This window comes from Carassius gibelio, chromosome B15 (assembly GCF_023724105.1).
Source record: "Carassius gibelio isolate Cgi1373 ecotype wild population from Czech Republic chromosome B15, carGib1.2-hapl.c, whole genome shotgun sequence".
NCBI classification, from domain to species: domain Eukaryota; kingdom Metazoa; phylum Chordata; class Actinopteri; order Cypriniformes; family Cyprinidae; genus Carassius; species Carassius gibelio.
This window is the reverse complement of record NC_068410.1, coordinates 23,702,804-23,727,301: the sequence shown is the minus strand read 5'-3', so window position 1 is coordinate 23,727,301 and position 24,498 is coordinate 23,702,804. Positions and strand designations below refer to the sequence as shown.

Sequence of the window (24,498 nt, the reverse complement as noted above, 5' to 3'; positions counted from 1 at the left end):
GAGAAAGAGTGAAGGCAGATCTCAGAGTAACAATTTTCAAACAGTTAACTTTGCAAGAGACCCCAAGTCATTGAATAATTTTACAAAAATGGAATAGCCTAGACAACCTTAAACAGCAATTTTAAGTTGGGATATAAGAAAGTACTTGCTTTGATCTGGCTGTTGTGTGTAGCTGAGTTCAAATTGTCCGTTGGTGCAGCTTCAGTGTCTCTCTTTCCAGAGCAGATCATGCACGAGCTCGATGGTTAATGCGAATGTAAACTTTGCCAAAAGATGATTAGACTTAAGTTCGTTTGGCTCGTTTAGACAATTGAACAAAGTCAAATATCAGACGACAATAAAGAAAAACTAAAATGAAACGAAAAGTAAAGAAGAACAAACGGAGAAACTTCTTGAGAAGTCCGATCGCGAAGCTGAGAACCCCTTTCTTTCTCTAGCGGAATGCCAAGAACAAGGGTTTTCCTTTGTTTTTATGGAAAGGTAGGTTTACACCTATCTTTCCGTATGAACCAATGAAGTGTCAGAAACTGAGGCGGAAAAAATCTTCTTTGTTTGCCGATTTCCGCCCACTGGTCTAATTTATGGCGATGACAAAATAAAAAAAAAAATTCTTCAGAAAGATTGTTCTTCTAAAACAATGCATCTTTTTGTAATTTGCCATCAAGATTCGTTACAGTGGGGTTTTTACGATTATACAGACACAAAAAACTATAATTTTGCGAGTCAGGGATAAAGAGATACAGAGTTGTTCCTAACTACATGCATATAAAATGTTATTAAACACACAGTAACATTATATCTATTCCACTATGCCACATGAATACATTTGAGCACATAAAGACATACATTTAAATACATTTATAGGTAGTTTTATCAAAAAAGTCCATGTGCGAGACAGAAATGCTCATGTGTTTGTGCGTTTGTTTGTGTGTCTGTGTTGTGGAATGTTTTGTCGTGCCGTGAGTGAAAAAGGTGGGTGTTTGTCTTTCCTTTGAGGCTCACGCGAGTATCTCTGGACAGTCTCAAAGGTGTATTAATTGTCACCCCGTCAGGGTATTGCCGACATCACGGCGCCAGAGTGGCGAGTTATGTTGGAAGATGTCGTAAAACAAAAGTCCTTGTTTGCTTTTACTCAAGTTCTGACCTTTGAGTGCAGAATGTGTTAAGCCCCTTTCACACTGCCATTCCAGCAAATACACGGGTAAAGTGTTCTGGCAATTGTTCCCGGTGCGTGTTTTCACACACAACCTGTGAAGATCCCGTAATGACACATAACATCAGGGCTTGACGTGTAATGTACGAGTCGTACATTACATATATGCACTCACACACACAATTACATAATAAATGGAAAGAAAATAAAATAAAATAAAAGATTAGAATGGTAGTTAGATTTTTTTTAAAGAATATAATTAGAATAGTGGGTGTTAAAGTTAGATGGTCAAATAAATGTAGGGGATCTACATTTTCTATTATGTGGAGACTTTTATTTTGATGTTTTGTCATGGGCACCACCATTTTTAGGTTTTGATGAGCTGCACGGGGAGAGAGAGAGAGAGAGAGAGAGAGAGAGAAAGAGAGAGAGAGGTTATATTCTTTCTGACTTACAAAATAGGTTTATCTTTTATAATACTAATGCGTTCATTTAATATAAGTTGTTGGAATATTCACAGTCTTTTTTCTTCAACTTTTGGTTCTAAAAGCACAGACCCTGAATTCCTTAAAAATATCAAAGATGCTGATATTATCATTCTCACCGAGACCTGGGCCCGGTTTTTCAAAAGGTTTAATCCGGATAAAATTGATCCGGATTTAGTAATCCTTTTTTTGCGATCCGTGATCACATAATCCAGCTTAGTTTTGGAGCCAGTTTTTTAAAGCAACATCGGATTGGATCAAAAAATTGGAATTGGAAAAAAATATTTTCGATTATGATGAATATATATATATATATATATATATATATATATATATCAATTAGTGACAGAATGAAATTTATATTTATTATTATTTTGACAGCTATTTGGGGCATTATTTTATGAGGCCAAACTCTTTCTACTTATACTACCTATACTGAAAGGCTGAATACGTTAAAGCTTACCTAATCACTGTAGCCTGACGGATGAACAAATAAAATTAAAACCTTATGAATAAATAGGATATCTTGTAAGATACTGAATGATCCAAATATAGTATTATTTGATAAATTTGTTAAGTTTTCATTACATTTCTGCCATGAAATCCATGCTGAATCCACCCTTCTGATGGGATCAGTTTAATCCAGATTTTTTGGATCAAAGTGATCCAAATCCTACAAAAAAGTAAAAAAAAAAAAAAAAAACTAAATGTTTGATCCGGATCAAAACCGAGATTGGATTACATGATCTAATCCGATTATGTAATCCGTTTTTTCTTTTGAAAAACACATTTTCAAGATTTGATCCAATCCATTATCCAAAATCCTACTGGATTATTTTTGAAAAACCGGGCCCTGGTGTAGAAATGATGCTCTTACCTACTGTCCCTCAGGCTACTATGAAGTAATTGTCCCCTCAGTTAAATTAAGCACAGTACATCGTGGACGAGACTCAGGAGGAGTTCTGGTGTGGTACAGGGAGGATCTGGCCAAACACATTTCTGTCTTCACACTCTGAAAATTTCACTGCTGGTCAAAACTAAACAAGCAAATTGGCATTTCAACCACTGACACATACCTCTGTGCCATATTCCCCCAGCAGAATCCCCTTACCATGATGAAGAATACCTGAACAACATCCACACAGAGATCAGCCGTTTCCAGGCCCAGGGAAATGTGCTGCTGTGTGGAGACTTTAATGCAAGAACTGGATCTAAACCTGATTACATAGATCCAAAGGATAATCAATATATCTTTGGCCAGAGCTCCCTGGGTCTCACAAGAAATCTTCCAGCAAGAAATAATCTTGACCAAACTGTAAACAAAACTGGTTCAGATTTAGTGCACCTCTGCCGAGCTTTAGGCCTGTACATCCTTAATGGCAGGATCCGAGGGGGCTCTTTAGGAAGGTTCACGTGTTCCCACATAGCAACATTGTTTCGGCCCAGATCTGGCCCACATCTGGTACCCGTGGAAAGATGATCTGGCCCACATGCAGCATGGACTGATGGCACTTGGGCGGACCGCTTCTGTTTGCCAGATTTGAGCCACAAGCAGGCCATAGCAATGCCACATGTCAGCCAAGAGTAAATAAATTAACCAGAAGTGGACCTTATCTGAGCCACAAAATCTGTGTAAATTAAATATGAAGTAATTTCAGCCTTAATAAGCCTATTAACAAGCAGAATCACTGAAGGAAAGAAGTGAACAGAAAAAGAGATGAGCAGAAACACAAGAACTACAACTGACTTCAGCCACAACCTTAGATGAAATCAATTGAAGATAAAAGAAGACATTAAATCGCTCAAGATCTCAGCAGAGGAGGATTAAACAACTCTACAAACAGCTTTACCAGCTTCACTTATTACTAACCAGACTTAATTTATTTCTGTTACACATCTACAAAAAGTTTTTATTAACAGAGGTTTAACTCTAATGTGTTTCACCATAACAGTGATTAGTGTTTTCATTAGTTGGGATCTTAACTCTTATTATATATTTTGTCTTTTTTTTTGGGCGGCTGTGACGGTGTGTTAGTTAAACACATATGCAGCTTCAAAGAAAGCTAGAGTGACACGATATCAAGTGACGGCTGTTTTCTGTTGATGGTTTTATAATCATCACGAAGTAAACTGGTTCACTGATTTTTTTTTTTTTTTTTTTTTTTTTTTTTTTTGAATCTAACAATTACATTGTTCCAATGATATATTCATATTACAAACCCTGTTTCTGCCACATGAGATCCAGCAGTATTATAACAATCAGTTCAAATCTTTTAACAAATATGAGCTATAAAAAAAAAAACTTAAGCTATGCTGCCACACACAGATATAAACAATCAGCACATGAATCTCGATAATGGTGACAATCAAAAATATTTAGATGAACTGATCAATTCAGAACTTCACCGAAAAGCTACTAAGTCACAACAAAAACAAAAGCAAAAAATATAATAAAATATTAAGAATTAAACAAAATAATAGGACAATGCAGCTGCATAATTTATTCATGTTGCAATGCATGCTGGAAGTTTTGTACTATGCTAGTACCCAGCATGCATTTCAGCAAGGTACATTTGTTTGTCACCATTGTTGAGATTCATGTGCTGACTGTTGATGTCTGTGTGTGTCATCATAGATTGCCTTTTTCATGCTCGTTAAAATCTTCTAACTGTTTGTTGTAATATTGCGGGTCATCATGCAGCAGAAACACATGGTTTGAGACGTGAATATATTAATGAAACAAATGTTAGATAAAAAACTAAATGGCAAATCAGCCTGTTTCATGATGATTATAAAACCATCAACAGATTACTGCCATCAACTGACCTAAATTCACTTTAGCTTTCTTTGATGCCGCAAATGTGTTTAACAAACACACCGTCACAGCAGCCAAAGAAGACAAAAGATAGAATAGGAGTTAAGAGCACAACTAACGAAAACACTAATCACTGTTATGGTGACACATATTACAGTTAAACCTCTGTTAATTCTCAATAAAAACTTTTGTAGATGTCTAACAGAAATAAAGTCAGTCTGGGTAGTAGTGAAGTTGGTAAAGCTGTTTGTAGAGTTGTTTAATCCTCCTCTGGTGAGATCTCCAGAGATTTAATGTCTTCTTTTATCTTCAATTGATTTAATCTAAGGCTATGTCTGAAGTCAGTTGTAGTTCTTGTGCTTCTGCATATCTCTTTTTTTGTTCTCTTCTTTCCTTCAGTTATTCGGCTTGTTAACAGGCTTATTAAGGCTGAAATGACTTCATATTTAATATATACACAGATTTTGTGGCTCAGATAAGGTCCAGTTCTGGTTAATTTCTTTACTCTGGTTGACATGTGCCATTGCTATGGACTGCTTTTGGCTCAAATCTGGCAAACAGGAGCGGTCCGCCCAAGTGCCATCAGTCCATGCTGCATGTGGGCCAGATCATCTTTCCACGGGTGCCAGATGTGGGCCGGATCTGGGTCATCACAATGTTGCTATGTGGGCTCTTATTATTTTTTTACTAGTAAGAATTGAAATTAGAGAGCTCTCTAATCCAGTTATTACTATTAACAATTCCAATTGCAGAGTGCTCTAATTCAATTAAAGACGTTTGCAATTATACATCTTTTACTAGCAACAAATAAATTAGAGAGCTCTGAAATTGCATTTTTACTAGTAACAATTGAATTAGAGAGCTCTACAATCATAACTCTTACTAGTAAGAATTTAATTAGAGAGCTCTACAATCATGATTTTTACTTGTAAAAATGCAATTGCGAAGTGTAACAATTTAAGCTAAAACGGCTTTATGATATCATCTTGGATGTGACGTTTCATCTCGGATGTAATTAGCGGCGTACAAAGAACGGGCCCCTTGTCTACCCACCTCTGGCTACACGTTACAAATACACAGAATCCCAGCAATCCCACCACTGGTTAGATGACTCTTGTACCTGACATTGTACCCACTGGGCAAAGTTACGTCCAATGGATGTCTTTTTATGTTTTTGCTGACGTTGAAATATGTCCACTGAGGAGCCAGAATGAAAGTTTTTATGACGTATTTTTTTGACGTCTTCTGTACGTCTGATTTAGACGTTCAGAAAACCTCCTTACAAGATTAAAAACCAGTTCAAAAGTAGTCAATAGAAATATTTTCAACATCATTTAAGGTTCATTTAGGTATAACTTATACTGTTTCTGGACCAAATCAACACTCTCAGGATTTAGACTCATGTTATTTCAATGTAATTTCCAGACACTATGTTTGTCCTAAAATCAAGAAAATAAAATAATCTTTATGAAATAATGAAATAACTGACGATTGAGCATGTGATAAAATCAACTGCAAATCAAAGACATTACATCTCTGAAGATCTCAGCAGAGGAGGATCAAACATCTCCACAAACAAGAAATCATTAGATTGACTTTATTTCTGTTAAACATCTAGAGAAGCTCTTATTGAGAATTAACAGAGGTTTAAATGTTGATATTTGATTCATTTGAAGTCACCATTGTGGTGGACAGTGTTTGGTTTAGTTGGGATATTCGTCCAGCTACTTCTTCGGTTAGCGTGTGTCTGACTGCAGTAAAGAGAAACAAAATTAAGAGAGCTCAGGTGGTATCAGTTCTTTGTTGATGATGAAAAAGTCATCACATATGAAGTACCTGAGGTTATGAAGTTAGCTTTGTTTATACATATTTTCATCTATAACACCCAAGCCTTTTAAATCTACAGTACAGAATCCAAGAACAAAACACTTACTTATCTTGAAGATAGACAAAATGCATGCAATTTAATTATTTTGAGTAAAATAATCATGTACTCAAGCACAGACATCAAGATTCCGGATATGCATCACAACAACGGTGAAAATCAAAACCGCTTCATAGCACAAACTTATCCTTATTTTTCAGACTTTTTTGTTTTGATTATCAACACTGATGCAATGCATATCCAAAATCTTGCATTTTGTGAAAAATATATACACTATTTTTTTCTACAAGATATCTTTCCAAGAAAATAAATATAGATGCAACAAAACACTAATATATTATTTTGCTTTAACTTTGTCAACATTAACAGTAAGATGTTAGCACTTTAGCTCAACGCTCTCTGCCATAATAGGAGTGCTTTACAACACACAATTACAACAGTCAGAGACAAGCTAACACAAGTATGAGGACCAAGATCACAACTAAACCAAACACTGATCATCACAATGGTGACTTAAAATGAATCAAATATCAACATTTAAACCTCTGTTAATTCTCAATAAGAGCTTCTCTAGATCTCTGACAGAAATAAAGTCAATCTAATGATTTCTTGTTTGTGGAGATGTTTGATCCTCCTCTTCTGAGATCTTCAGAGATTTAATGTCTTTGATTTGCAGTTGATTTTACCGCATGCTCAATCGTCAGTTATTTCATTATTTCATAAAGATTATTTTATTTTCTTGATTTTAGGACAAACACAGTGTCTGGAAATTACATTCAAATAACACAAGTCTAAATCCTGAAAGTGCTGATTTGGTCCAGAAACAGTATAAATTATGCCTAAATGAACCTTAAATGATGTAGAAAATATGTCCACTGACCACTTTTGAACTAGTTTTTAACCTTGTAAGGAGATTCTGTGAACATCTAAATCAGACGTACAGAAGACGTCAAAAAAAGATGTCATAAAAACGTTCATTCTGGCTCCTCAGTGGACGTTTTTTCAACGTCAGCAAAAACATAAAAAAAGACGTCCACTGGACGTAACTTTGCCCAGTGGGTAATTAGGGTAAAGAAGGTCATGTAGTGACTGAAATGTCTGTAGTTCCTCAGTCTCCCTTGTGTGTGTGTGTTTTATTCTTTTTTTTATTTCTTAATCTTGCATTTGCATTTTTGTTGTCCTTTTCATTCCTACAGGCCCTTTTTTTTAATTATTTTTTTATTTTCTATATGCCTTTTAGGATCCAGACACAGAACCCCTGCACACTAGTGAAGGGAGAAACATTAAAAAACTTTAAAACAAATTAACCAATTGTTTCCCAAATGACTCACTGTTTCAAAGCACGCTCGAAACCACACGCTGGTGACACCTGCTGATCAAAACGAAGTATATGCAACAAAATCTCAGGCCAAAACATCCATCAGCCTTTACAAGTCATTGCAAATGCTTTATTTTTATTGAAAGTATATTAAATGCAACTTACAAATCATCAAACAAATTAAAAAATGAAGTGTCTATATAGCCTAATGTTTGTGTTGTTGTTGTTGTTGTTTTTACTTAATTTGCAGGGGACCTAAGATCAAGTGAAAACCATGTATATAATGTATGTATATATATATATATCATGTATATAATCGATCCACCATAACAAACAGAGAAAATGTGTGCTGTTTAATACATTTGAGACATTGTGTTTTCCTCTGTGCATAACTGGGTCATTATACGAAAACGTGCCATTTCCCACTTTTAATGTTTGATTTTCAAAGTACTGTTTTGAAAATCTTTAAGCCCCTTTTTGGATGAAGTAGATCCTTACCTCTCAGGAAAATGTACCGTGCCATCTCAGTGCCATCCTTTTTTTTTTTTTTTTTTTTTTTTTTTTTTTTTTCTTTCATATAACCAATTTAAATGTGTGTTTTTGGTCAACCCTGTTACCAACATATTAATTACTTTTTGAAAAGGTTTTAAATACATGTATAGAACAAATATGATATACTGTGAAATATATACCCCCCCCCCCCTTTGTTACATTAAGAGTGTTTGTGAATTGAGAATATTGAAAGTTTTATTTTTTTTTTCAAATGATACTCTCCCATCATCTTCTGTTTTAAGAAAAATGCATGGAAAATGAAACACCTCAATTCAATTTTAAATTGATTATTAGCCTCTCTTACTAAACATTTACAATTAATTGATTACATTTTTATTTAAACATTTTTAATTATATTAGAATATTATACAAGTAACAGGGTTGACACATCAGTAACAGGGTTGACAACATTTACCATATTGGTTATACTGCTTGTTTGGGTTACAGTTATGGTTGTAATGGAGTCTTAATTGGACATTCATAAACCTTTAATTCAACATAACTAATCAGCATATTTTGCAGACAGCTCTATTGAAATATTTTAGCATAAAAATGATGAAGTTTGGGAAGTCGTGGCCTAATGGTTAGAGAGTCGGACTCCCAATCGAAAGGTTGTGAGTTCGAGTCCCGGGCCGGCAGGAATTGTGTGTGGGGGGAGTGCATGTACAGTTCTCTCTCCACCTTCAATACCACGACTAGGTGCGCTTGAGCAAGGCATCGAACCCCCAACTGCTCCCCGGGCGCCGCAGCATAAATGGCTGCCCACTGCTCCGGGTGTGTGTTCACAGTGTGTGTGTGTGTTCACTGCTCTGTGTGTGTGTGCACTTCGGATAGGTTAAATGCAGAGCACAAATTCTGAGTATGGGTCACCATACTTGGCTGAATGTCACGTCACTTTATATCACTTTTGTTACACTTTATGAAAAACCAAAACTTCTGTTTGCATGAACTTTAACTTTAAAATGTTTTAACTGTTGCCCCTCCATACTTTCTATGATATAGTGCTGAGAAAACACAAAGTTATCCATCGTGTGTTGGTAGTGGCGTGTACCACAGTTTGCTTTGCCAATTGCAAAACGTTTTTGGTAAACGGTTTGCCAGAATATACCCTGACCCAGATCTATCCAGTTTGTGAAGCATTGGTTTCCACACTGGTTTCATTAAATAAATAAATAAATAAATAAATAAATAAATAAATAAAGGAAATTATTTTTTTAAAGGATTCACTCATAAGAATCATCTGTTCACGAATCGGATTGTGAACTTGCATTACCGAGCCAAAGATGATATTGAACATTTCGAATGAATAAAGAATTCAAGTTCATCTGTAAAGCACATAAAGCTATTGTTTGACTTCATAAACCTTTATTTGATGCATGCTTCATATGGATCTGTTGACTGAATGCAGAGTGTGATTTCTAGGAGAATGTTTGTGTCATTATGTGCTTGTATGCACGCTCACTAGGAGTTTCTAAATTAACAGCTGCTGCACACAGTTTTTAGTTTCAACGGAAAAAAATCAGTAGCGGTATTGGCTGAAATCCCCAAACTTAAATATTAAATTAATAAATGACATCAAAATAAAAGTAATCACTGGTAATCTAGAATAGTTTTCATATGTAACTGTAATCTGATTACCCCTTATTTAAAATGTAATTATAACGAAATACAGTTACTCATATTTTGTATTTTAAATATGTAACGCCGTTACATGTATTTCGTTACTCCCCAGCCCTGATTATTTATGATTGTGTAGCACACTGTAAATGTAAGTAGTTCACATGCCCTCAAATAACCATACAACCATACAAGTTTTATTTATTTTTTGTCAAGAAAACTTTTTCAAACTGTTTGTATGGAGTGCATGTATGGAGAGTATCCCAAATGCAAACTGAAAAGCTTGTTAATTTATTGACTTCTCATAATAAAAATAATAATGAATTTTGGTTTATAAAGCACATTTATAAAACCCAATGCACTTGTGTGAATCAGTATAGATCAGTAACCTCAACACATTTTAGCATACCTATCAGTAGAATAAATAAAAAAACATGATTATTAGGGATGAAAACTGTAAAAACATGAATATTATGCATACTATTTGTAAAAAAAAGTATGTCTGTTAAAATTCTCAGTCATCCAGGTCATAGTTATCCAAGAAGGGTTGGCTCAGGGGTGACAACCCCACAGAGGTTAAATACCTGGCACTCCCCATCAGTCATTTAGAACTGAAGAAACCCCTTGGAAGAGAGGCAATATCTTCAAATATGGACGTACCAAGTCCAGTTGCCCCTTGATTTAACCCTTCTTGGGTATACAACATGGGTAAGACACACAAAAGCGTACTTGCGTACCAAAAGGTTATTGGCTGCCATTACTAGCCATGAGGTATAGGTAATGACACCACATTACATGCCTTAATGAGAGGCTTAAATGTTATCATATATGTACATTTTTAAATATGTACAAATAACTTTTTAACGTATCATTTTCTGGTAACAGGGCTGACACTATGGGCGTGTCCCTGTCTTTCAGACATTACATAAACTCAAAGAAAATTCATTAAAAAGAAGAAAACACTTACTTGTCTTCTACCATCAACTTCATGAAAGTCAGATGATGTGACTTCCTGGAACTAATGCAACTTTTGGAACAATCCATTATCTTTAAAAGGGGGGGGGGGGGTGAAATGCTATTTCATGCATACTGAGTTTTTTACACTGTTAAAGAGTTGGATTCCCATGCTAAACATGGACAAAGTTTCAAAAATTAAGTTGAACGTTTGAAGCAGTATTTCTGTTCCAAAAATACCTCTTCCGGTTTGTCACAAGTTTCGGAAAGTTTTTTTCGAGTATGGCTCTGTGTGACGTTAGATGGAGCGGAATTTCCTTATATGGGTCCTAAGGGCACTTCTCCCGGAAGAGCACGCGCTCCTGTATAGCAGAGCACTGAGAGCAGAGACATTCACTGATCAGAGCGAGAGCGAAATGTCACAAAAGAAGTGTGTTTTTGGTTACCAGGGCAAGACAAGATTAACAGGATATTGAGTGAAAACGAGCATTTCACCCCCCCTTTAAAGAGGTGTTTTCATAAACAGTAACAGGGTTGACGAGAACCTAGGGACCTGACTAAATTGTGTGTTTTTTATTTTATTTGACACGTTAAGAATAAAATCCATTTATGACTAATGAACTGACACTTAAAGGGTTAGTTCACCCAGAAATTAAAATTATGTCATTAATGACTCACCCTTATGCTGTTCCAAACATGTAAGACCTCCTTTTATCTTCGGAACACAGTTCAAGATATTTTAGATTTAGTCTGTGAGCTCTCAGTGCCTCCATTGAAGCTGTGTGTATGGTACACTGTCCATGTCCAGAAAGGTAAGAAAAACATCATCAAAGTAGTCCATGTGACATCAGAGGGTCAGTTAGAATTTTTTGAAGCATCGAAAATACAGTTTGGTCCAAAAATAGCAAAAACGACTTCTTTATTCAGCATTGTCTTCTCTTCCGTGTCTGTGTGAGAGATAGTTCAAATCAAAGCAGTCTGGATATCCGGTTCGCGAACGATTCATTCAGTTCACCAAATCGAACTGAATCGTTTTAAACGGTTCGCGTCTCTAATGCGCATTAATCCACAAATGAATTAAGCTGTTAACTTTTTTAATGTGGCTGACACTCCCTCTAAGTTCAAACAAACCAATATCCCGGAGTAATTCATGTACTCAAACAGTACATTGACTGAACTGCTGTGAAGAGAGAACTGAAGATGAACACCGAGCCGAGCCAGATAACGAACAAAACATTGACTCGTTCACGAGTCAAGAACCGTTTCTGTCAGACGCGTCCGATTCGTGAACCGAGGAGCTGATGATACTGCGCATGTGTGATTCAGCGTGAAGCAAACCGACACACAGAGCGTCTGAACTGAAATGATTCTTTTGGTGATTGATTCTGAACTGATTCTGTGCTAGTGTTATGGGTGCGGGTAAACCGAAGGCTTGAATCAAGGGCAATCATCGCAAATGACGCCATTACGTCGAACGCAAAAGAACCGGTGAACCGTTTTCTTCAACCGGTTTATTGAATCGAACTGTCCGAAAGAACTACTGGTGATCCGAACACCGATGCAACCGGTTCTTAAATATCTTAAACTGTGTTCCGAAGATAAAAGGAGGTCTTACATGTTTGGAACAGCATAAGGCTGAGTTATTAATGACATAATTTTCATTTTTGGGCGAACTAACCCTTTAAGGCTTTATACAAGTATGTTTTGTTAGCAAGTAGAAGTAGAAAAATCATACTGAGGGACAGGCCATTTTCAACATTTCTTCAAGATGCTTTACACAAAAATGTGATTAAAATCCTTTAAAAACAAAAGAAACAGAAAAAATGTATTATTATACTATGAGACATTATGGAAACTAAATTATAACATATTTTATTTGTTTTATGTTTTATTAAGATTTACAGAGCTTTTTTTTTTCCTGAGGGACACAAAATGGCACGTTTTCGTATAATGACCCAACTGACACATCACAGGCATATTTTTCATCTGGAAATGTTGAGAAAGTCATGCAAATATATCCATTTTGCTGTCAGGAGTGGGAGTCGCTTACATGAGTGAACAAGCACTGCGACGCGCATGCACACACTACACAGACTATATATATATATATATATATATATATATATATATATATATATATATATATATATATATATATATATATATATATTAACCAACCATAAACAACCCCAAGCATTTACAATACAGTACGCAGTTCTTCATATATTATTTTAAAATCACGGTACACCTTTCTTTACCTTTATGTTTCAGGTAAAGACTACATTTGAAACAAAAGACCTAAAACCTGTAACATGCCTCAACTTGTGCACGCTGTATTGCTTGCCTGAGGGGAGCAGTTCAAATTCTAAATACAAAGTGTGGGATGAAACACCCAAGATAGTCAAAGACTTCCTAAGAAAATTCCTCTCCCACAGAGCAGCCAAACCCATCTGTACTGAGCCTGTAATCTCTGACGCAAAATTAACTAGCTCTGCAGCTGGGATCTACTTTTAACATTTAATCCATAAAACAGATCATAGCAAAAGTTAAAACAGTTTCAATAAAAGGTAAAACATTATCAATATAGATTTATCCACATCAAAGGACTAAAGTTTTGTCAATAAATATAACCATTTTTTGTGCTTTGATACAACATGATTTGTGTTTTCCACCCAACTAAGCTTATCGTCAATAACTGTTCCCAAATACTTGTATGAACTAATCTTATCAACTTCTTTGCCCGCAATAACTACTTTAGATGGAGTATCAACAGAATTATACAATTCTATCATCATATTTTTAGTTTTGGAGACATTAATTTGTAGATGTGAATTCTCACACCATTCCAAAAAAGAATTCAAAATGGGCCCATGCTCTCTGTCACCCTGCTTTAACGAACTTAGCACCATGTATCACCGGCATATTTAATAATATGTCTATCTGAAAATTGGCTTCTGCACCTATCTGTATATAAAATAAATAATGAAGGTGAAAGAATACAGCCTTGGGGGCAGCCCACTGAAGAATAACGTTCGCAGGAATGTTCTCCATTTACCCATACTATTTAAAATCTTCTGGTAAAAAAATCTCAAATCGAAGCCACCAAACCCTTAGAAACATCAAATTCGGATGGCAAATGTAAAGCTAAAAGAACTGATTGAATAGTGTATAACACTGATGAAAAATCTACAAAAAATAAACAAGTATGACATTTGCCAGTATATCAAATTTAAGAGAGTCAGGGTGGCATCCTCCACACTCCTGTTTCTCCTATAACTGCCTTTAACTATCATTTTGCATTATTGAGACACTGTTTTCCAAATGAATGTTGTTCAGTTGCTTTTACGCAATGTATTTTGTTTAAAGCGCTATATAAATAAAGGTGACTTTGACTTTGACTAGTATACTCTACAAACCAAGCACTTAATTAAGTCGTTCATTTGTCTGGCAGTGGCCATTTTTAGTAATGGGTACAATCATGGATTTTTTGTAATTTTTTGAGGGTACTTTCTGTAATTTCAATGAGGTCTGAAAAATAAAATGACTAATATCACAGAGCTGATAAGCACAACTCCTCAGAACTCTCCCACTCACTTTATCAGGCCCAGGGCTTTTTTGTTGGGTGGTTTGCAAAACCCTCAAAACAGAGGCTTTATCAATCTGCAAATATTCCTCTGTTTTCAAACTAGAATAAAAGTCCATACATACCATTTCATTAAATTCATGAATATCAAATTGCATTAAAAAAACTCTTATCTCTCTCTCCCTCCCTTTTCTATTAAAGACTCAGTTCGAGTAATTCCAATTGGTTCTTTATTTATTGCACCAGTTATTTTATGTATTCCTTTACACAGTGACTATATATTTCCCTTAATAAACTTTTCCTTCACTGATGCCTTATATTTCATTTTTGCGCTCCTAATTTCTCTAGTTATTTTGTACGTCTAAACACTGCTGGAAGCAGATGGGACTGGAAGCCAGACCCATTAAATTTACCAAATATGGCTTTCTTATACAGAATTACTGTTTTCAATCATTAAGTCACATTAAAGGGGTCATATGATGTGATATTTCCCCTTAGCCCTTCCAATTTCTCCTACCCCTCCATTTCGATTTTAATGAAAAGTAATTATTTGTTTTATGTTGCATTCAATAGTGAGTTCATATTAAAAGTCATGTTACTCAAATAAATGTTTGCATAAAATCGCTAATATTTGCTAACCTGAAATCATAGAGTGCACAATAGCACCACAACATATTTTCAGGTCTAATCAAGGCGATAACCACCGTAGACATTGAGGGGAAGGGAAGGGGTATAAAATAGAATTGGGTTTGGGCCTTAGTGTTGAAGCAGTCATGTCAGGGAGATGCTGTGTATCTAGGAGAGAGCAAAAGCACTTTATATGGCCTTCTGAAAGTAGATGCATTTAGGAAACTTTAAGATTACTTACAACAGAACAGCAACAAATTTTATGGACAACGTTTTGTGAACCTAGAAGAGCAGGTCATTCTGACTTTGCTATGACAATCTGGTGCTTCTGAATTAGCTACTGTAAGTATGTTTGATTTAACAGATTTCGCCAACAAAAAACGACCCGTTTGGACTACATCCCTCTAGTTCCTGCTGTAATGACGTCACTAAACAGTTTTTTGACTAACCTCCGCCCACATGAATTCACAAAAAGGGGGGCGTGGCCTTGTTGCGCTCCGATGGAGAAGAAGGAAGAGCTGTGTTTGTGTTTGTCGCCATGTCGTTTGAAACACTGTGATTTTCATCTCAGAGTCCAATCATCTTTGTTTGGGCTTCCCAGGGACGCTTTATGTTTAACTCGGTTCCGGAAAATTATAATCCACATGTAAAACTATGTGCAGCAAATTTTGCTGAGGACAACTTTCTCAATCAGTTTAATGCCGGATTCGCACAAAGATTATTCTTGAAAGATGGAGCAGTTCCCTCTTTGTCTGGAGAAGGTGTTTCTTATGGACCACGACCGGTAAGTGCATTTTATTAAGTTGGTGCATTTAACAGTTTCTGTAACTTATTACACAAAGGGCATCACTGTTTAGCTTTGTTAACTAGATGTTAGGGCTGTGCAAAAAAACGAATGCGATTTTCATGCGCATCTTGCAGTAAAAACGCTCCTGTTACTATAAATGCATCTCCAGCACATGCTCCTGCCCACTTGCTTCTCAAAACAACTCCAAAACTAGTCCAATCGCGTTTGCAGGAGGGCAGCGTGCTGTAAGCTGCTGTCGAATCACAACACAGGAACCGCTGGCCCAATCAGAACTCATTACTTTATAAAACAAGGAAGACATCAGCCCGTTTTTATGACAGTGAAAACAGCGGTATACAGATAGGTGAATTGTGTGAAAAATACTGTGTTTTTTTACACGCGAAACATGAACACGTGTTATATTGCACACTCTAAACACAATCAAAGCTTCAAAAAAGCGCGTAAAACAGGACCTTTAAGGCTGAATTATACTTCTATATCATACCTAGGCCGTATCCTTTTTGCCGTAGGCTATTCCTCAGTTTCATTGTCCGTGTCGACGTGCAGTACACACCGCTAGTCTGCAGTGTCCACGAAAATGTTGCTGGTGTAACCACAGCAGAAGTCAAAGAAGAACCAGGTCGTCAGCAAAGCATTATAGCTGCAACACAGGAAATAACCCAGCAGGCACAGTACATCAATGTGACGTCAGGAAGACGTTGGACTCCAACTAATCCAACGTCAGTCAGACGTCATATTTTGGTTGAAAGTGAAAGTTGGGTTGACGTCTAAACCCAACTTTGTTTGACATCAAACTCCGAAATCAGACAAACGTTGAATTTTGGTTGGAATAAGCACCACACTGCTACAAAGGGTGAAATGCATGGAAGCACATTAAATATCTCAAGATCTCAGCAGAGAAGGATTAAACAACTCTACAAACAGCATTACCAGCTTCACTTATTACTAACCAGACCGACTTTATTTCTGTCAGACGTCTACAAAAGCTCTCATTGAAAATTAACAGGCGTTTAACTCTAATGTGTTTAATTTCCATAACATATAACAGTTAAAAACCATTACAGTTATTAGTGTTTCCATTAGTTGGGCTCTTAACACTTATTATATCTTTTGTCTTCGCTGTGACAGTTGTGTGTCAAGCACATTTGCAGCATCAAAGAAAGCTAATGTGAAATGAGATCAGGTGATGGCTGTTATCTGTTAATGGTTTTATAATCATAAAATAACCTGATTCACTGATGTTTTTACATTCATATTACAAACACTGTGTTTCTGTCACATGAGATTCAGTGGTATTATAACAATCAGTTAAAATATTTTAAACATGAGCTCAAAAAAACCTAACCTACGCTGACACACACAGACATCAACAATCAGCATATGAATCTCAACAGTGGTGACATGCTTCATGCAGCAATGCATGCTGGGAGCCATGAGTTTTATACTATGTTGGCTCCCAGCATGCATTGCTGCATGAAGCATGTCACCATTGTTGAGATTCATATACTGATTATTGATGTCTATGTGTCTCAAAAGATTTTTCTATCAAAATGCATTTTAAGAAAATCTGATTGTCTGATCTGAAGGAAGAAAGTATTGTTTCTTGAATATTGTTCATTAAAATTGGGTCAATGACAAGAAAAATAATCCTCAATCATTTTTCTTCATGATTATGAAAACTATAAAACCTTATATTTGTTCATGGCCCCTTTTATAACAAATTATGTGTTTTGGTAAACACTATTACAAGAACCACAAACTTACTAAGCCAAGAGTCAAACTACCCAACTAAAGCAAACACTGATCACAATAATTGTGATCAAACATTTTCAAATAAAACATCAACATCTAAATCTCTGTTAATTCTCAAAAATAACTTCTGTAGACATCTGACAGAAATAAAGTCAAACTGGTTAGTAATAATTGAAGCTGGTAATATGTGTACTGCCATGCATTTCAATGTTTTTTATGATTTTTTGTGGGGGCCAAAATTCAGCATCTGGCCAACGTTGGAGCTTGACGTCAAACAGTCGTTGGATTTAGACGTCAACCTGATTTTCAACATCTAACCGACGTTGGAGTCTAAATCCTGTGCCTGCTGGGAAATATCAAGTCATTAAGTCATTATTTAAAATTACAAAATGAGACAACAACAGAAAAGGAGAAGATGGCATTCTTTCCGTCTCTACAAGGAGTTATATCACGGTAGATCAACATTGTTGGCCAAAGACAACCAGCGAAGTATAATGCTATGTAGTATAAGTATATGTAGCGTTCCTGTAGCTCAATTGGTAGAGCATTGCACTGTCAAGTGCAAAGTTGCGGGTTTGATTCCCTGGGAACACATGATAGGTAAAAATTGATATCCTGAATACACTGTAAGTTGCTTTGGATAAAAGCATCTGCTAAATTCATAAATTTAATAAATGATAAGACACTTGTTCTTTGCTTTGTTTTATTTTATATAAGAAGGTGTAACATTAAAATATATTATAAATAAATGCACACAAAACTTAAGTACATATGGAGCAAGGGGTCTAGCAGACCAAACTCAGGGCTTGCGGTCCACGTAGAATTGACTTGATGTTAGATTTTTTGAGAGGTGCAGGTCAGGCTACGCTGTATTACTCATAGCCTACGGCCAAAGGTTCGACGCAGAAGTATAAATTGGGCTTTAACATGCATGCAATTTGCATCCTGGGCTGTTTGCCTGCATATACTGTACAGTAGTTTGCATAATCAGTATACAGAGTTGGCCTTTTAATATTACTTTCTTAATGCATTAAACCACTTTTTTTTTCTTCTTCTTCTTTATAAAACTTTTCTACAGAGCCCCTCACATTTTATGTAGAAAAAATAGTATGCTAAATTGTGTGCACAATTTACTATTTCGCTCCACGTTTTGTTAAATCGTTTACTCAGTTTATAAATCGAGAGAACAAATTAGTAAATTGTGCACACAATTTAGCAAATCGAGGGAACTAAATAGTAATAGAGTGCACATTGTAGTACATCAAGGGAACAAATTAGTAAACTGTGTGCACAATTTATTTATTTTTTCTTGCATGGAATGTGTGGCGCCCCGTTCTTTTTTTTTTACGGGAGCTAAATTTTTAACGTGAAACTTTACGCATTGCTTTCAAAATTCTGGGCTCCTCTGCTTACAATCTCTGTACTTCCTTTCAGAAAGGCAAATAAAATCCACATAACTTTAAGCTGAATCTAATATTTTAGTTATATCAACATTAGCTATTGTAAATTTTTTTAAGCAGCATGTAAATGGTCATTTAAATGTATGTTTTTAAAAGAAAGAAAAGTGTTGGTATCGGTGATACTGGCCCTGTGTGGTATCACATACAAAAATCTTAAGTATAGTCAACCCCTATCCACTGAAATCCACTGAATGGCAGTTAAGTCATAGGTAGGTCACATGGTAACAACCTGAGGAATGTAGTAAATCCAGTTTACAATCATAGAACACAGTCGTTTAAAAAAGTACCAACTCTGAGAGTATCAGAAGCAGCCTTGGAAAAAGCTTTTAATTACGTCCAGCAGGCTCTCTTATTTGTCCTGATTGCACGAATGGTCTCAGGTATTTTTACTGACACCAACTGGTGAAGATTCGAGGCTGCCACTTCAAAGAGGTAATACATAAATCTCTTGGTTTGCAACAAAATCAGCATACTCTGGTTTTCATTTTCATTCCTTTGTGTGGAAAACATTTTCAATTAGCAAAGAAATGTGGGTTCAAATTTTGGATGGAGTTAAGGTGGTGGGTGCTTGTTTTGTTAGTGTATGGTTTACTGCTGCCTGTGCAACAAATTGCTCCAACGGGGACAATAAAGTTGACCTTGACCTTGAGGTCGAGACTCCTTAAAATCACCATTTTAGGGGGATACATTAATCCTAGGTTCGTTTTAAGATCAGAAAGTAGTCACACTTTACTCCAGCCGGTTGTAATGCAGTTGAAAGGATGTTGTTTCATGATACTCCACTAGATGTCAGTAAACCTGCAAAATCATATGTACACCAGCATTTATAACCTTATGTAGTTTCTTATTTCGCAAGGGAGTAGTCTCAGGTTGCAAGCAGGATGTGACAGGAACTCTGCGGGTTCTTACCCTTTTATTGAACATTATTCAGTGAAAGGTTCTTTGTTAGGCAGAGATATTGACACTAGATAATTATTCAGGATGACCCACAGCTTCAGCAAGGTATTTGCATGGTGAGGGAGTGTTGCACAGGCATCACCTTAACCGATGACCATAAAAAGCGAATCATTGATTAACTTTTAGCAGGATAACCTAAACCACAGTTTTCTCAAAAAGCAATACCCTCCAACATGTGTTTTTTTTTTTTTTTACTTTTAAAGTAGGCTACAACACACACAGTCTGAATTTTGTTTAATGTCATGGAAAACAAAAAGGGAGCCAAACAATTATGACTTGCAAATTACAAAAACAAAAATAGAAACTAAAAATATTATTTCAATCCACAGTGTAGTGACACAACTGTTTGTGTATTATATAACATTAGTGTCTATTATGTGTCGCCACAGAATCACCCAACCCCCCCCCCCCCCCCCGACCACTTGTGTTTGCATTTTTGTCACATACATTGACACACACACACACACACACACACACACATAGAAAGAGAGAGAGAGAGAAAGAGATACATACAAAACCCAATTTCCTCTTTACATGTTACAGAAGGAACTTATTAAGGAAGTGAATGAAAAAGACCAACTCTAGATCAAAGCTCAGTGGACAGCTTGGCTACAAGTGAGGATTTCAAGTAAGTTAAACATGATCAGCTAATAAGCTTTTAGCCTTTTTTTATTGTTGTTAATTGCAATTAAGATTCTACTATAAACATGGTTGGGTCATTTTGAGAATAATAATATATAATTTGTTAATTGCATCTTGTTTATATCATGCATTCATTTGTATTTAAATCAGGAAATTTTTGGACTTAATAAAGTTTTAATGTAATATGTATAATTACCAAGAAATGGTCCTTGCTTTAGAGAGCACTTTGTGGTTACTTTGTTCTAAATGGCCAAGGAACTGAGAAAAAGATTGTTTTTTTTCTCTCTTTCTGATATGTACTTGTTTACACATTTATTGCTAATGAACAACCTTTTTTGAATGCTTAGCATTATATACAGTATATAAAAATGTTAGCGTCAGTATTGACACAGTCACAGTGTGTTAGTGTAATCTCAGAACCACTTGTGCTCCAGGAAAGAGCACCTTAATGTGGCCTCTGTGAACAGACCTGACCTTTATTAAAGAGAGGCTTTTTATCAGTCATTGAACTTGATAAATGTCACATTATGCAGCTCTCAGCACTGCAAGAGAACGACAGAGATCTGCTATTGCAAAAATGTTGTGATATAATGATATAACCTTGCGGTGCTGATTCGTCATTTTAGGTCTTCATCTCACATTTTGATCTTTTGATCTATTACATTTTTTGGCTTCTTCACTCAAAATATTTGAAGTGTTTTGCTGATTATGCTGCCATGGACAGGCAAATGGGGTCAGGTTAGGCCTAACCATCCCTGACTGAAATGGGAATATCGTTCTTGTGGTTTGTTGCCCAAAATGAGGATGTGCTCTGTGACATTCTGTTGCTTTATGTGAGAATTGTACACGTGAATATACAGTAACGGAAATCACAGCATATTAAAAGTAGGATGATTCTGTCAGATAATGAAACAGTATTAAGGTACATATTTCTGTATCAAAATGCAAACATGTGAGCAAAGAAAGTGAGAAGCCAACAGATGTGAAGAGCTATTTTTACATTTGAGGACCTCTGTTTTTGAATTGTCCAATTTTAGCAGTCTGCACTAAGTTTGACTTGCTTACACAGGATGCATCTAGCGCACGTGCTATTTTTAAAATAGTTGGCTTCACATGTCAACTGTCAGCTTTCTTTAGCTGTTCTGTTGCACTGTGTATCAAGATAGATGAAGTCCAGTACACCTCATGAATCTGGTATTCAGCTGATTTCTGCTACGTTCTGTTCAGCCCTGAAGAACACTTCCTGTGCTTTTTAGTTTTGAGCATATGCTTCCCTTTTGATAATTGCTTTTGAGAACCATTCTAACATTCTAGGAATTGCTTCCTTTTTTTAACCATAATAGAACATTGTCAGAACGTTGCAAGGAGATTTTTGCCCAATGATCTAACAAGAAGCTAAACAGAATGGGTGCATTTGAAATCACATACTTGTGAAAAGAATAGTATGTCAAATTAATTCACAGTATTCATAAAACAGTAGGTGAAAAGTGCATGGATCTCCTACTATTTGTCTGTTCTGCGTCAAAACATCGTAAACCGAAGTTGATCGTAGCTTCACTGATGACAATGCTTCTATGATCAACCTAGTCTTACGATTTTACACTTTTAGGAAACGCAGCCCTGAAGTGTAGATTCAATGGACACTTTACAATCCCACGAGGCCATGGGAGAGGATTGATAGGCGTGAATGACAGTGAAGTGATACAAATAACAAAAACAACATAAATAATTTAGTGCGCCAGGCTCCAATTCATGTGCATACTTATTTAAAAGAGTATGTGATTTCAGATGCAGACACTGTTCTCAAAGGGTTAATGAACATTGCCTATATTAATTTACATTTACATTTATTCATTTAGCAGACGCTTTTATCCAAAGCGACTTATAATATACAATATATACAATATTAATATTACAATATAATATTATAATAATATTATTACAATTATATTCAACCATAAACTTCAAAATATAGCACCCAAGTGTGATTAATGGTTTAATTTGTTTAATGCTTTAGAATCGTTAGTCGTCTCTTACATCTATAGACATAATCTAACACATAGCCTAAAATATTCTACATTCCATGAATATATTAAACTTTTTGAGCTTTGAGGATCAAGAAAATCCCATATAGAACACATGGTGACTTTAACTACCCTGTCTCTTGTGTATTAATAGATGGAGTCAGCAGTTTCACAGATTCTTCACACTGCAGCCCCACTAACCAGCTCCACCACTGCCCTGGATGACATCACAGAAACAAACACCACTGCAGAAACTAATGCTTCCTGTGGATTTTCAAAGATCCCCTCTCACCCTGCTTTCATATTTGCATACTCACTAGTGTTTCTTGTCAGTCTGGTACTTAATTGCATCACAATGCGGGTTTACTTCTGTTCCAGTCAGCGTGTTCAGTCCAGTGTCACGGTTTACATGAAGAACCTGGCGGCAGCCGACTTCTTCCTTTGCCTTTGTTTACCTTTGCGCATTGCTAACTATGCCGACAGTTCAGATTTAATGCGCAATATTTACTGCAGCTTTGGAGCATCAGCATTCTATCTAAACATGTACGCAAGCATTCTCTTTATGGACTTTATTGCTGCAAACAGGTATGCAACTCATGCAAGCACCTACTTTACAAGAGATGTGTGTGCTTTTGATTTATTTATCTTTTTGTGGTTGTTATTGCAAAAAAAAACTATAAAAATTATTTAAATTAAATTTAAATTTTTTATTTTACTCTTATCTCAGGTACCTGAAGATTGTCCGGCCATTGGAGACACATGCTCTGCAGACGGTTCGTACCGCTCGGCATATTTCCATTGGAACGTGGCTCTCCCTGTTAGCCATGTCGTCTGTCTACTTGATCCTCTTCCTCCTGACCTCTTGGGGTCACGTTCACAAGCCTGAGAAGAGTGGCTGCGAGGCCTTACACAGTCCCCAGCTCAGTCTGGTCTACAAAATCACTCACAGTGTGTCAATGGTGCTCTTCACGTTTGTGCTGGTGTCTCTGATTGCTTTGTACTGGGGCACTTTGCAAAAGATCAAACATGCTCAGTTGTCCACACAGAACGCATCCAGAAGCCAGAAATTCAGGAAATCGAAGCGTAACATGTTGGTGCTCGTGATGGTCTTTTGTGTATGCTTTGTGCCCTACCATTTGGTTAGACTGCCTTATGCATTCATCAAACCTCAGACGAAACTCTGCACGGCACAGGCGTTCTACGTACTGAAGGAGCTGACCGTCCTGCTATCAGTGCTCAATGCTTGTCTGGATCCTCTTATATACTTTATCTTCTGCAAGGCCTTCAGAGCCCAGCTGGGCCTCAGGAGGATGTCAGATTCAATGAGAGACAGCGACGATAAAAGCCAACAAAGACGAATGAGCAACATGTTGAGCTACATTGAAACCAAGATTTCCACATTACGACGTGAAAGTGTCATTTAACACAAGGATGACACTGTCCTACAGAAAAAGCCTTATGAAATCTAATGCAGTGCAATACATACATTTATTGGGTTCCTTTCTTTTCTACGTGCAACATTTTATTTTCACTTTCAGTTGATTACAGCGTGAAGATGATATTGAGAATTTGTTGTAAGAAATTCATTCAGACTGATATTTTATCTTGAGCTGACTGTGACCACTTCTACGATGTGTGTTTGTGTGTGTGTTAACTTTCTGCGTATAGGCAAATGCAGAATCAATCTGTAATCTGTTTCTCTGTATATACTGTTTAAAAGTTTAAAGTCAGTAAGATTTTTTTTTTTAAAGAAATGTATACTTTTTTCACCAAAGATGCATTCATTTGTTCTAAAGAGTAAAGACATTTATAATGTTACAGAATATTATGTTTCAAATAAATGCTGTTCATTAGCACTTTGTATTC

The 24,498-nt window shown here is 36.2% G+C and overlaps 1 protein-coding gene across 2 annotated transcripts; it reads left to right on the top strand.

Annotated features, from left to right (window-relative positions):
* The first annotated feature begins 19,321 nt into the window (after nucleotides 1–19,321).
* On the top strand, nucleotides 19,322–24,087 carry LOC127973106 (P2Y purinoceptor 14-like). 2 transcript variants are annotated; one of them, XM_052577167.1, is made up of 4 exons: nucleotides 19,322–19,441; nucleotides 20,510–20,594; nucleotides 22,787–23,217; nucleotides 23,360–24,087. In XM_052577167.1, exons 3-4 carry the CDS (start codon nucleotides 22,787–22,789, stop codon nucleotides 24,054–24,056), a joined length of 1,128 nt encoding a protein of 375 aa, XP_052433127.1. In that variant the 5' UTR covers nucleotides 19,322–19,441; nucleotides 20,510–20,594; the 3' UTR covers nucleotides 24,057–24,087. The 2 variants fall into 2 exon arrangements, with proteins under 2 accessions (XP_052433127.1, XP_052433126.1); XM_052577166.1 differs by lacking the exon at nucleotides 19,322–19,441 and having other exon boundaries at nucleotides 20,460–20,594.
* Nucleotides 24,088–24,498: the final 411 nt, after the last annotated feature.

Excerpts from the sequence above, each read along its gene's own strand:
- LOC127973106 (XM_052577167.1), top strand. The coding sequence starts at position 22,787 with ATGGAGTCAGCAGTTTCACAGATTCTTCACACTGCAGCCCCACTAACC. Across the intron at positions 23,218-23,359 it reads GACTTTATTGCTGCAAACAG|GTACCTGAAGATTGTCCGGC; the intron begins GTATGCAACTCA and ends CTCTTATCTCAG.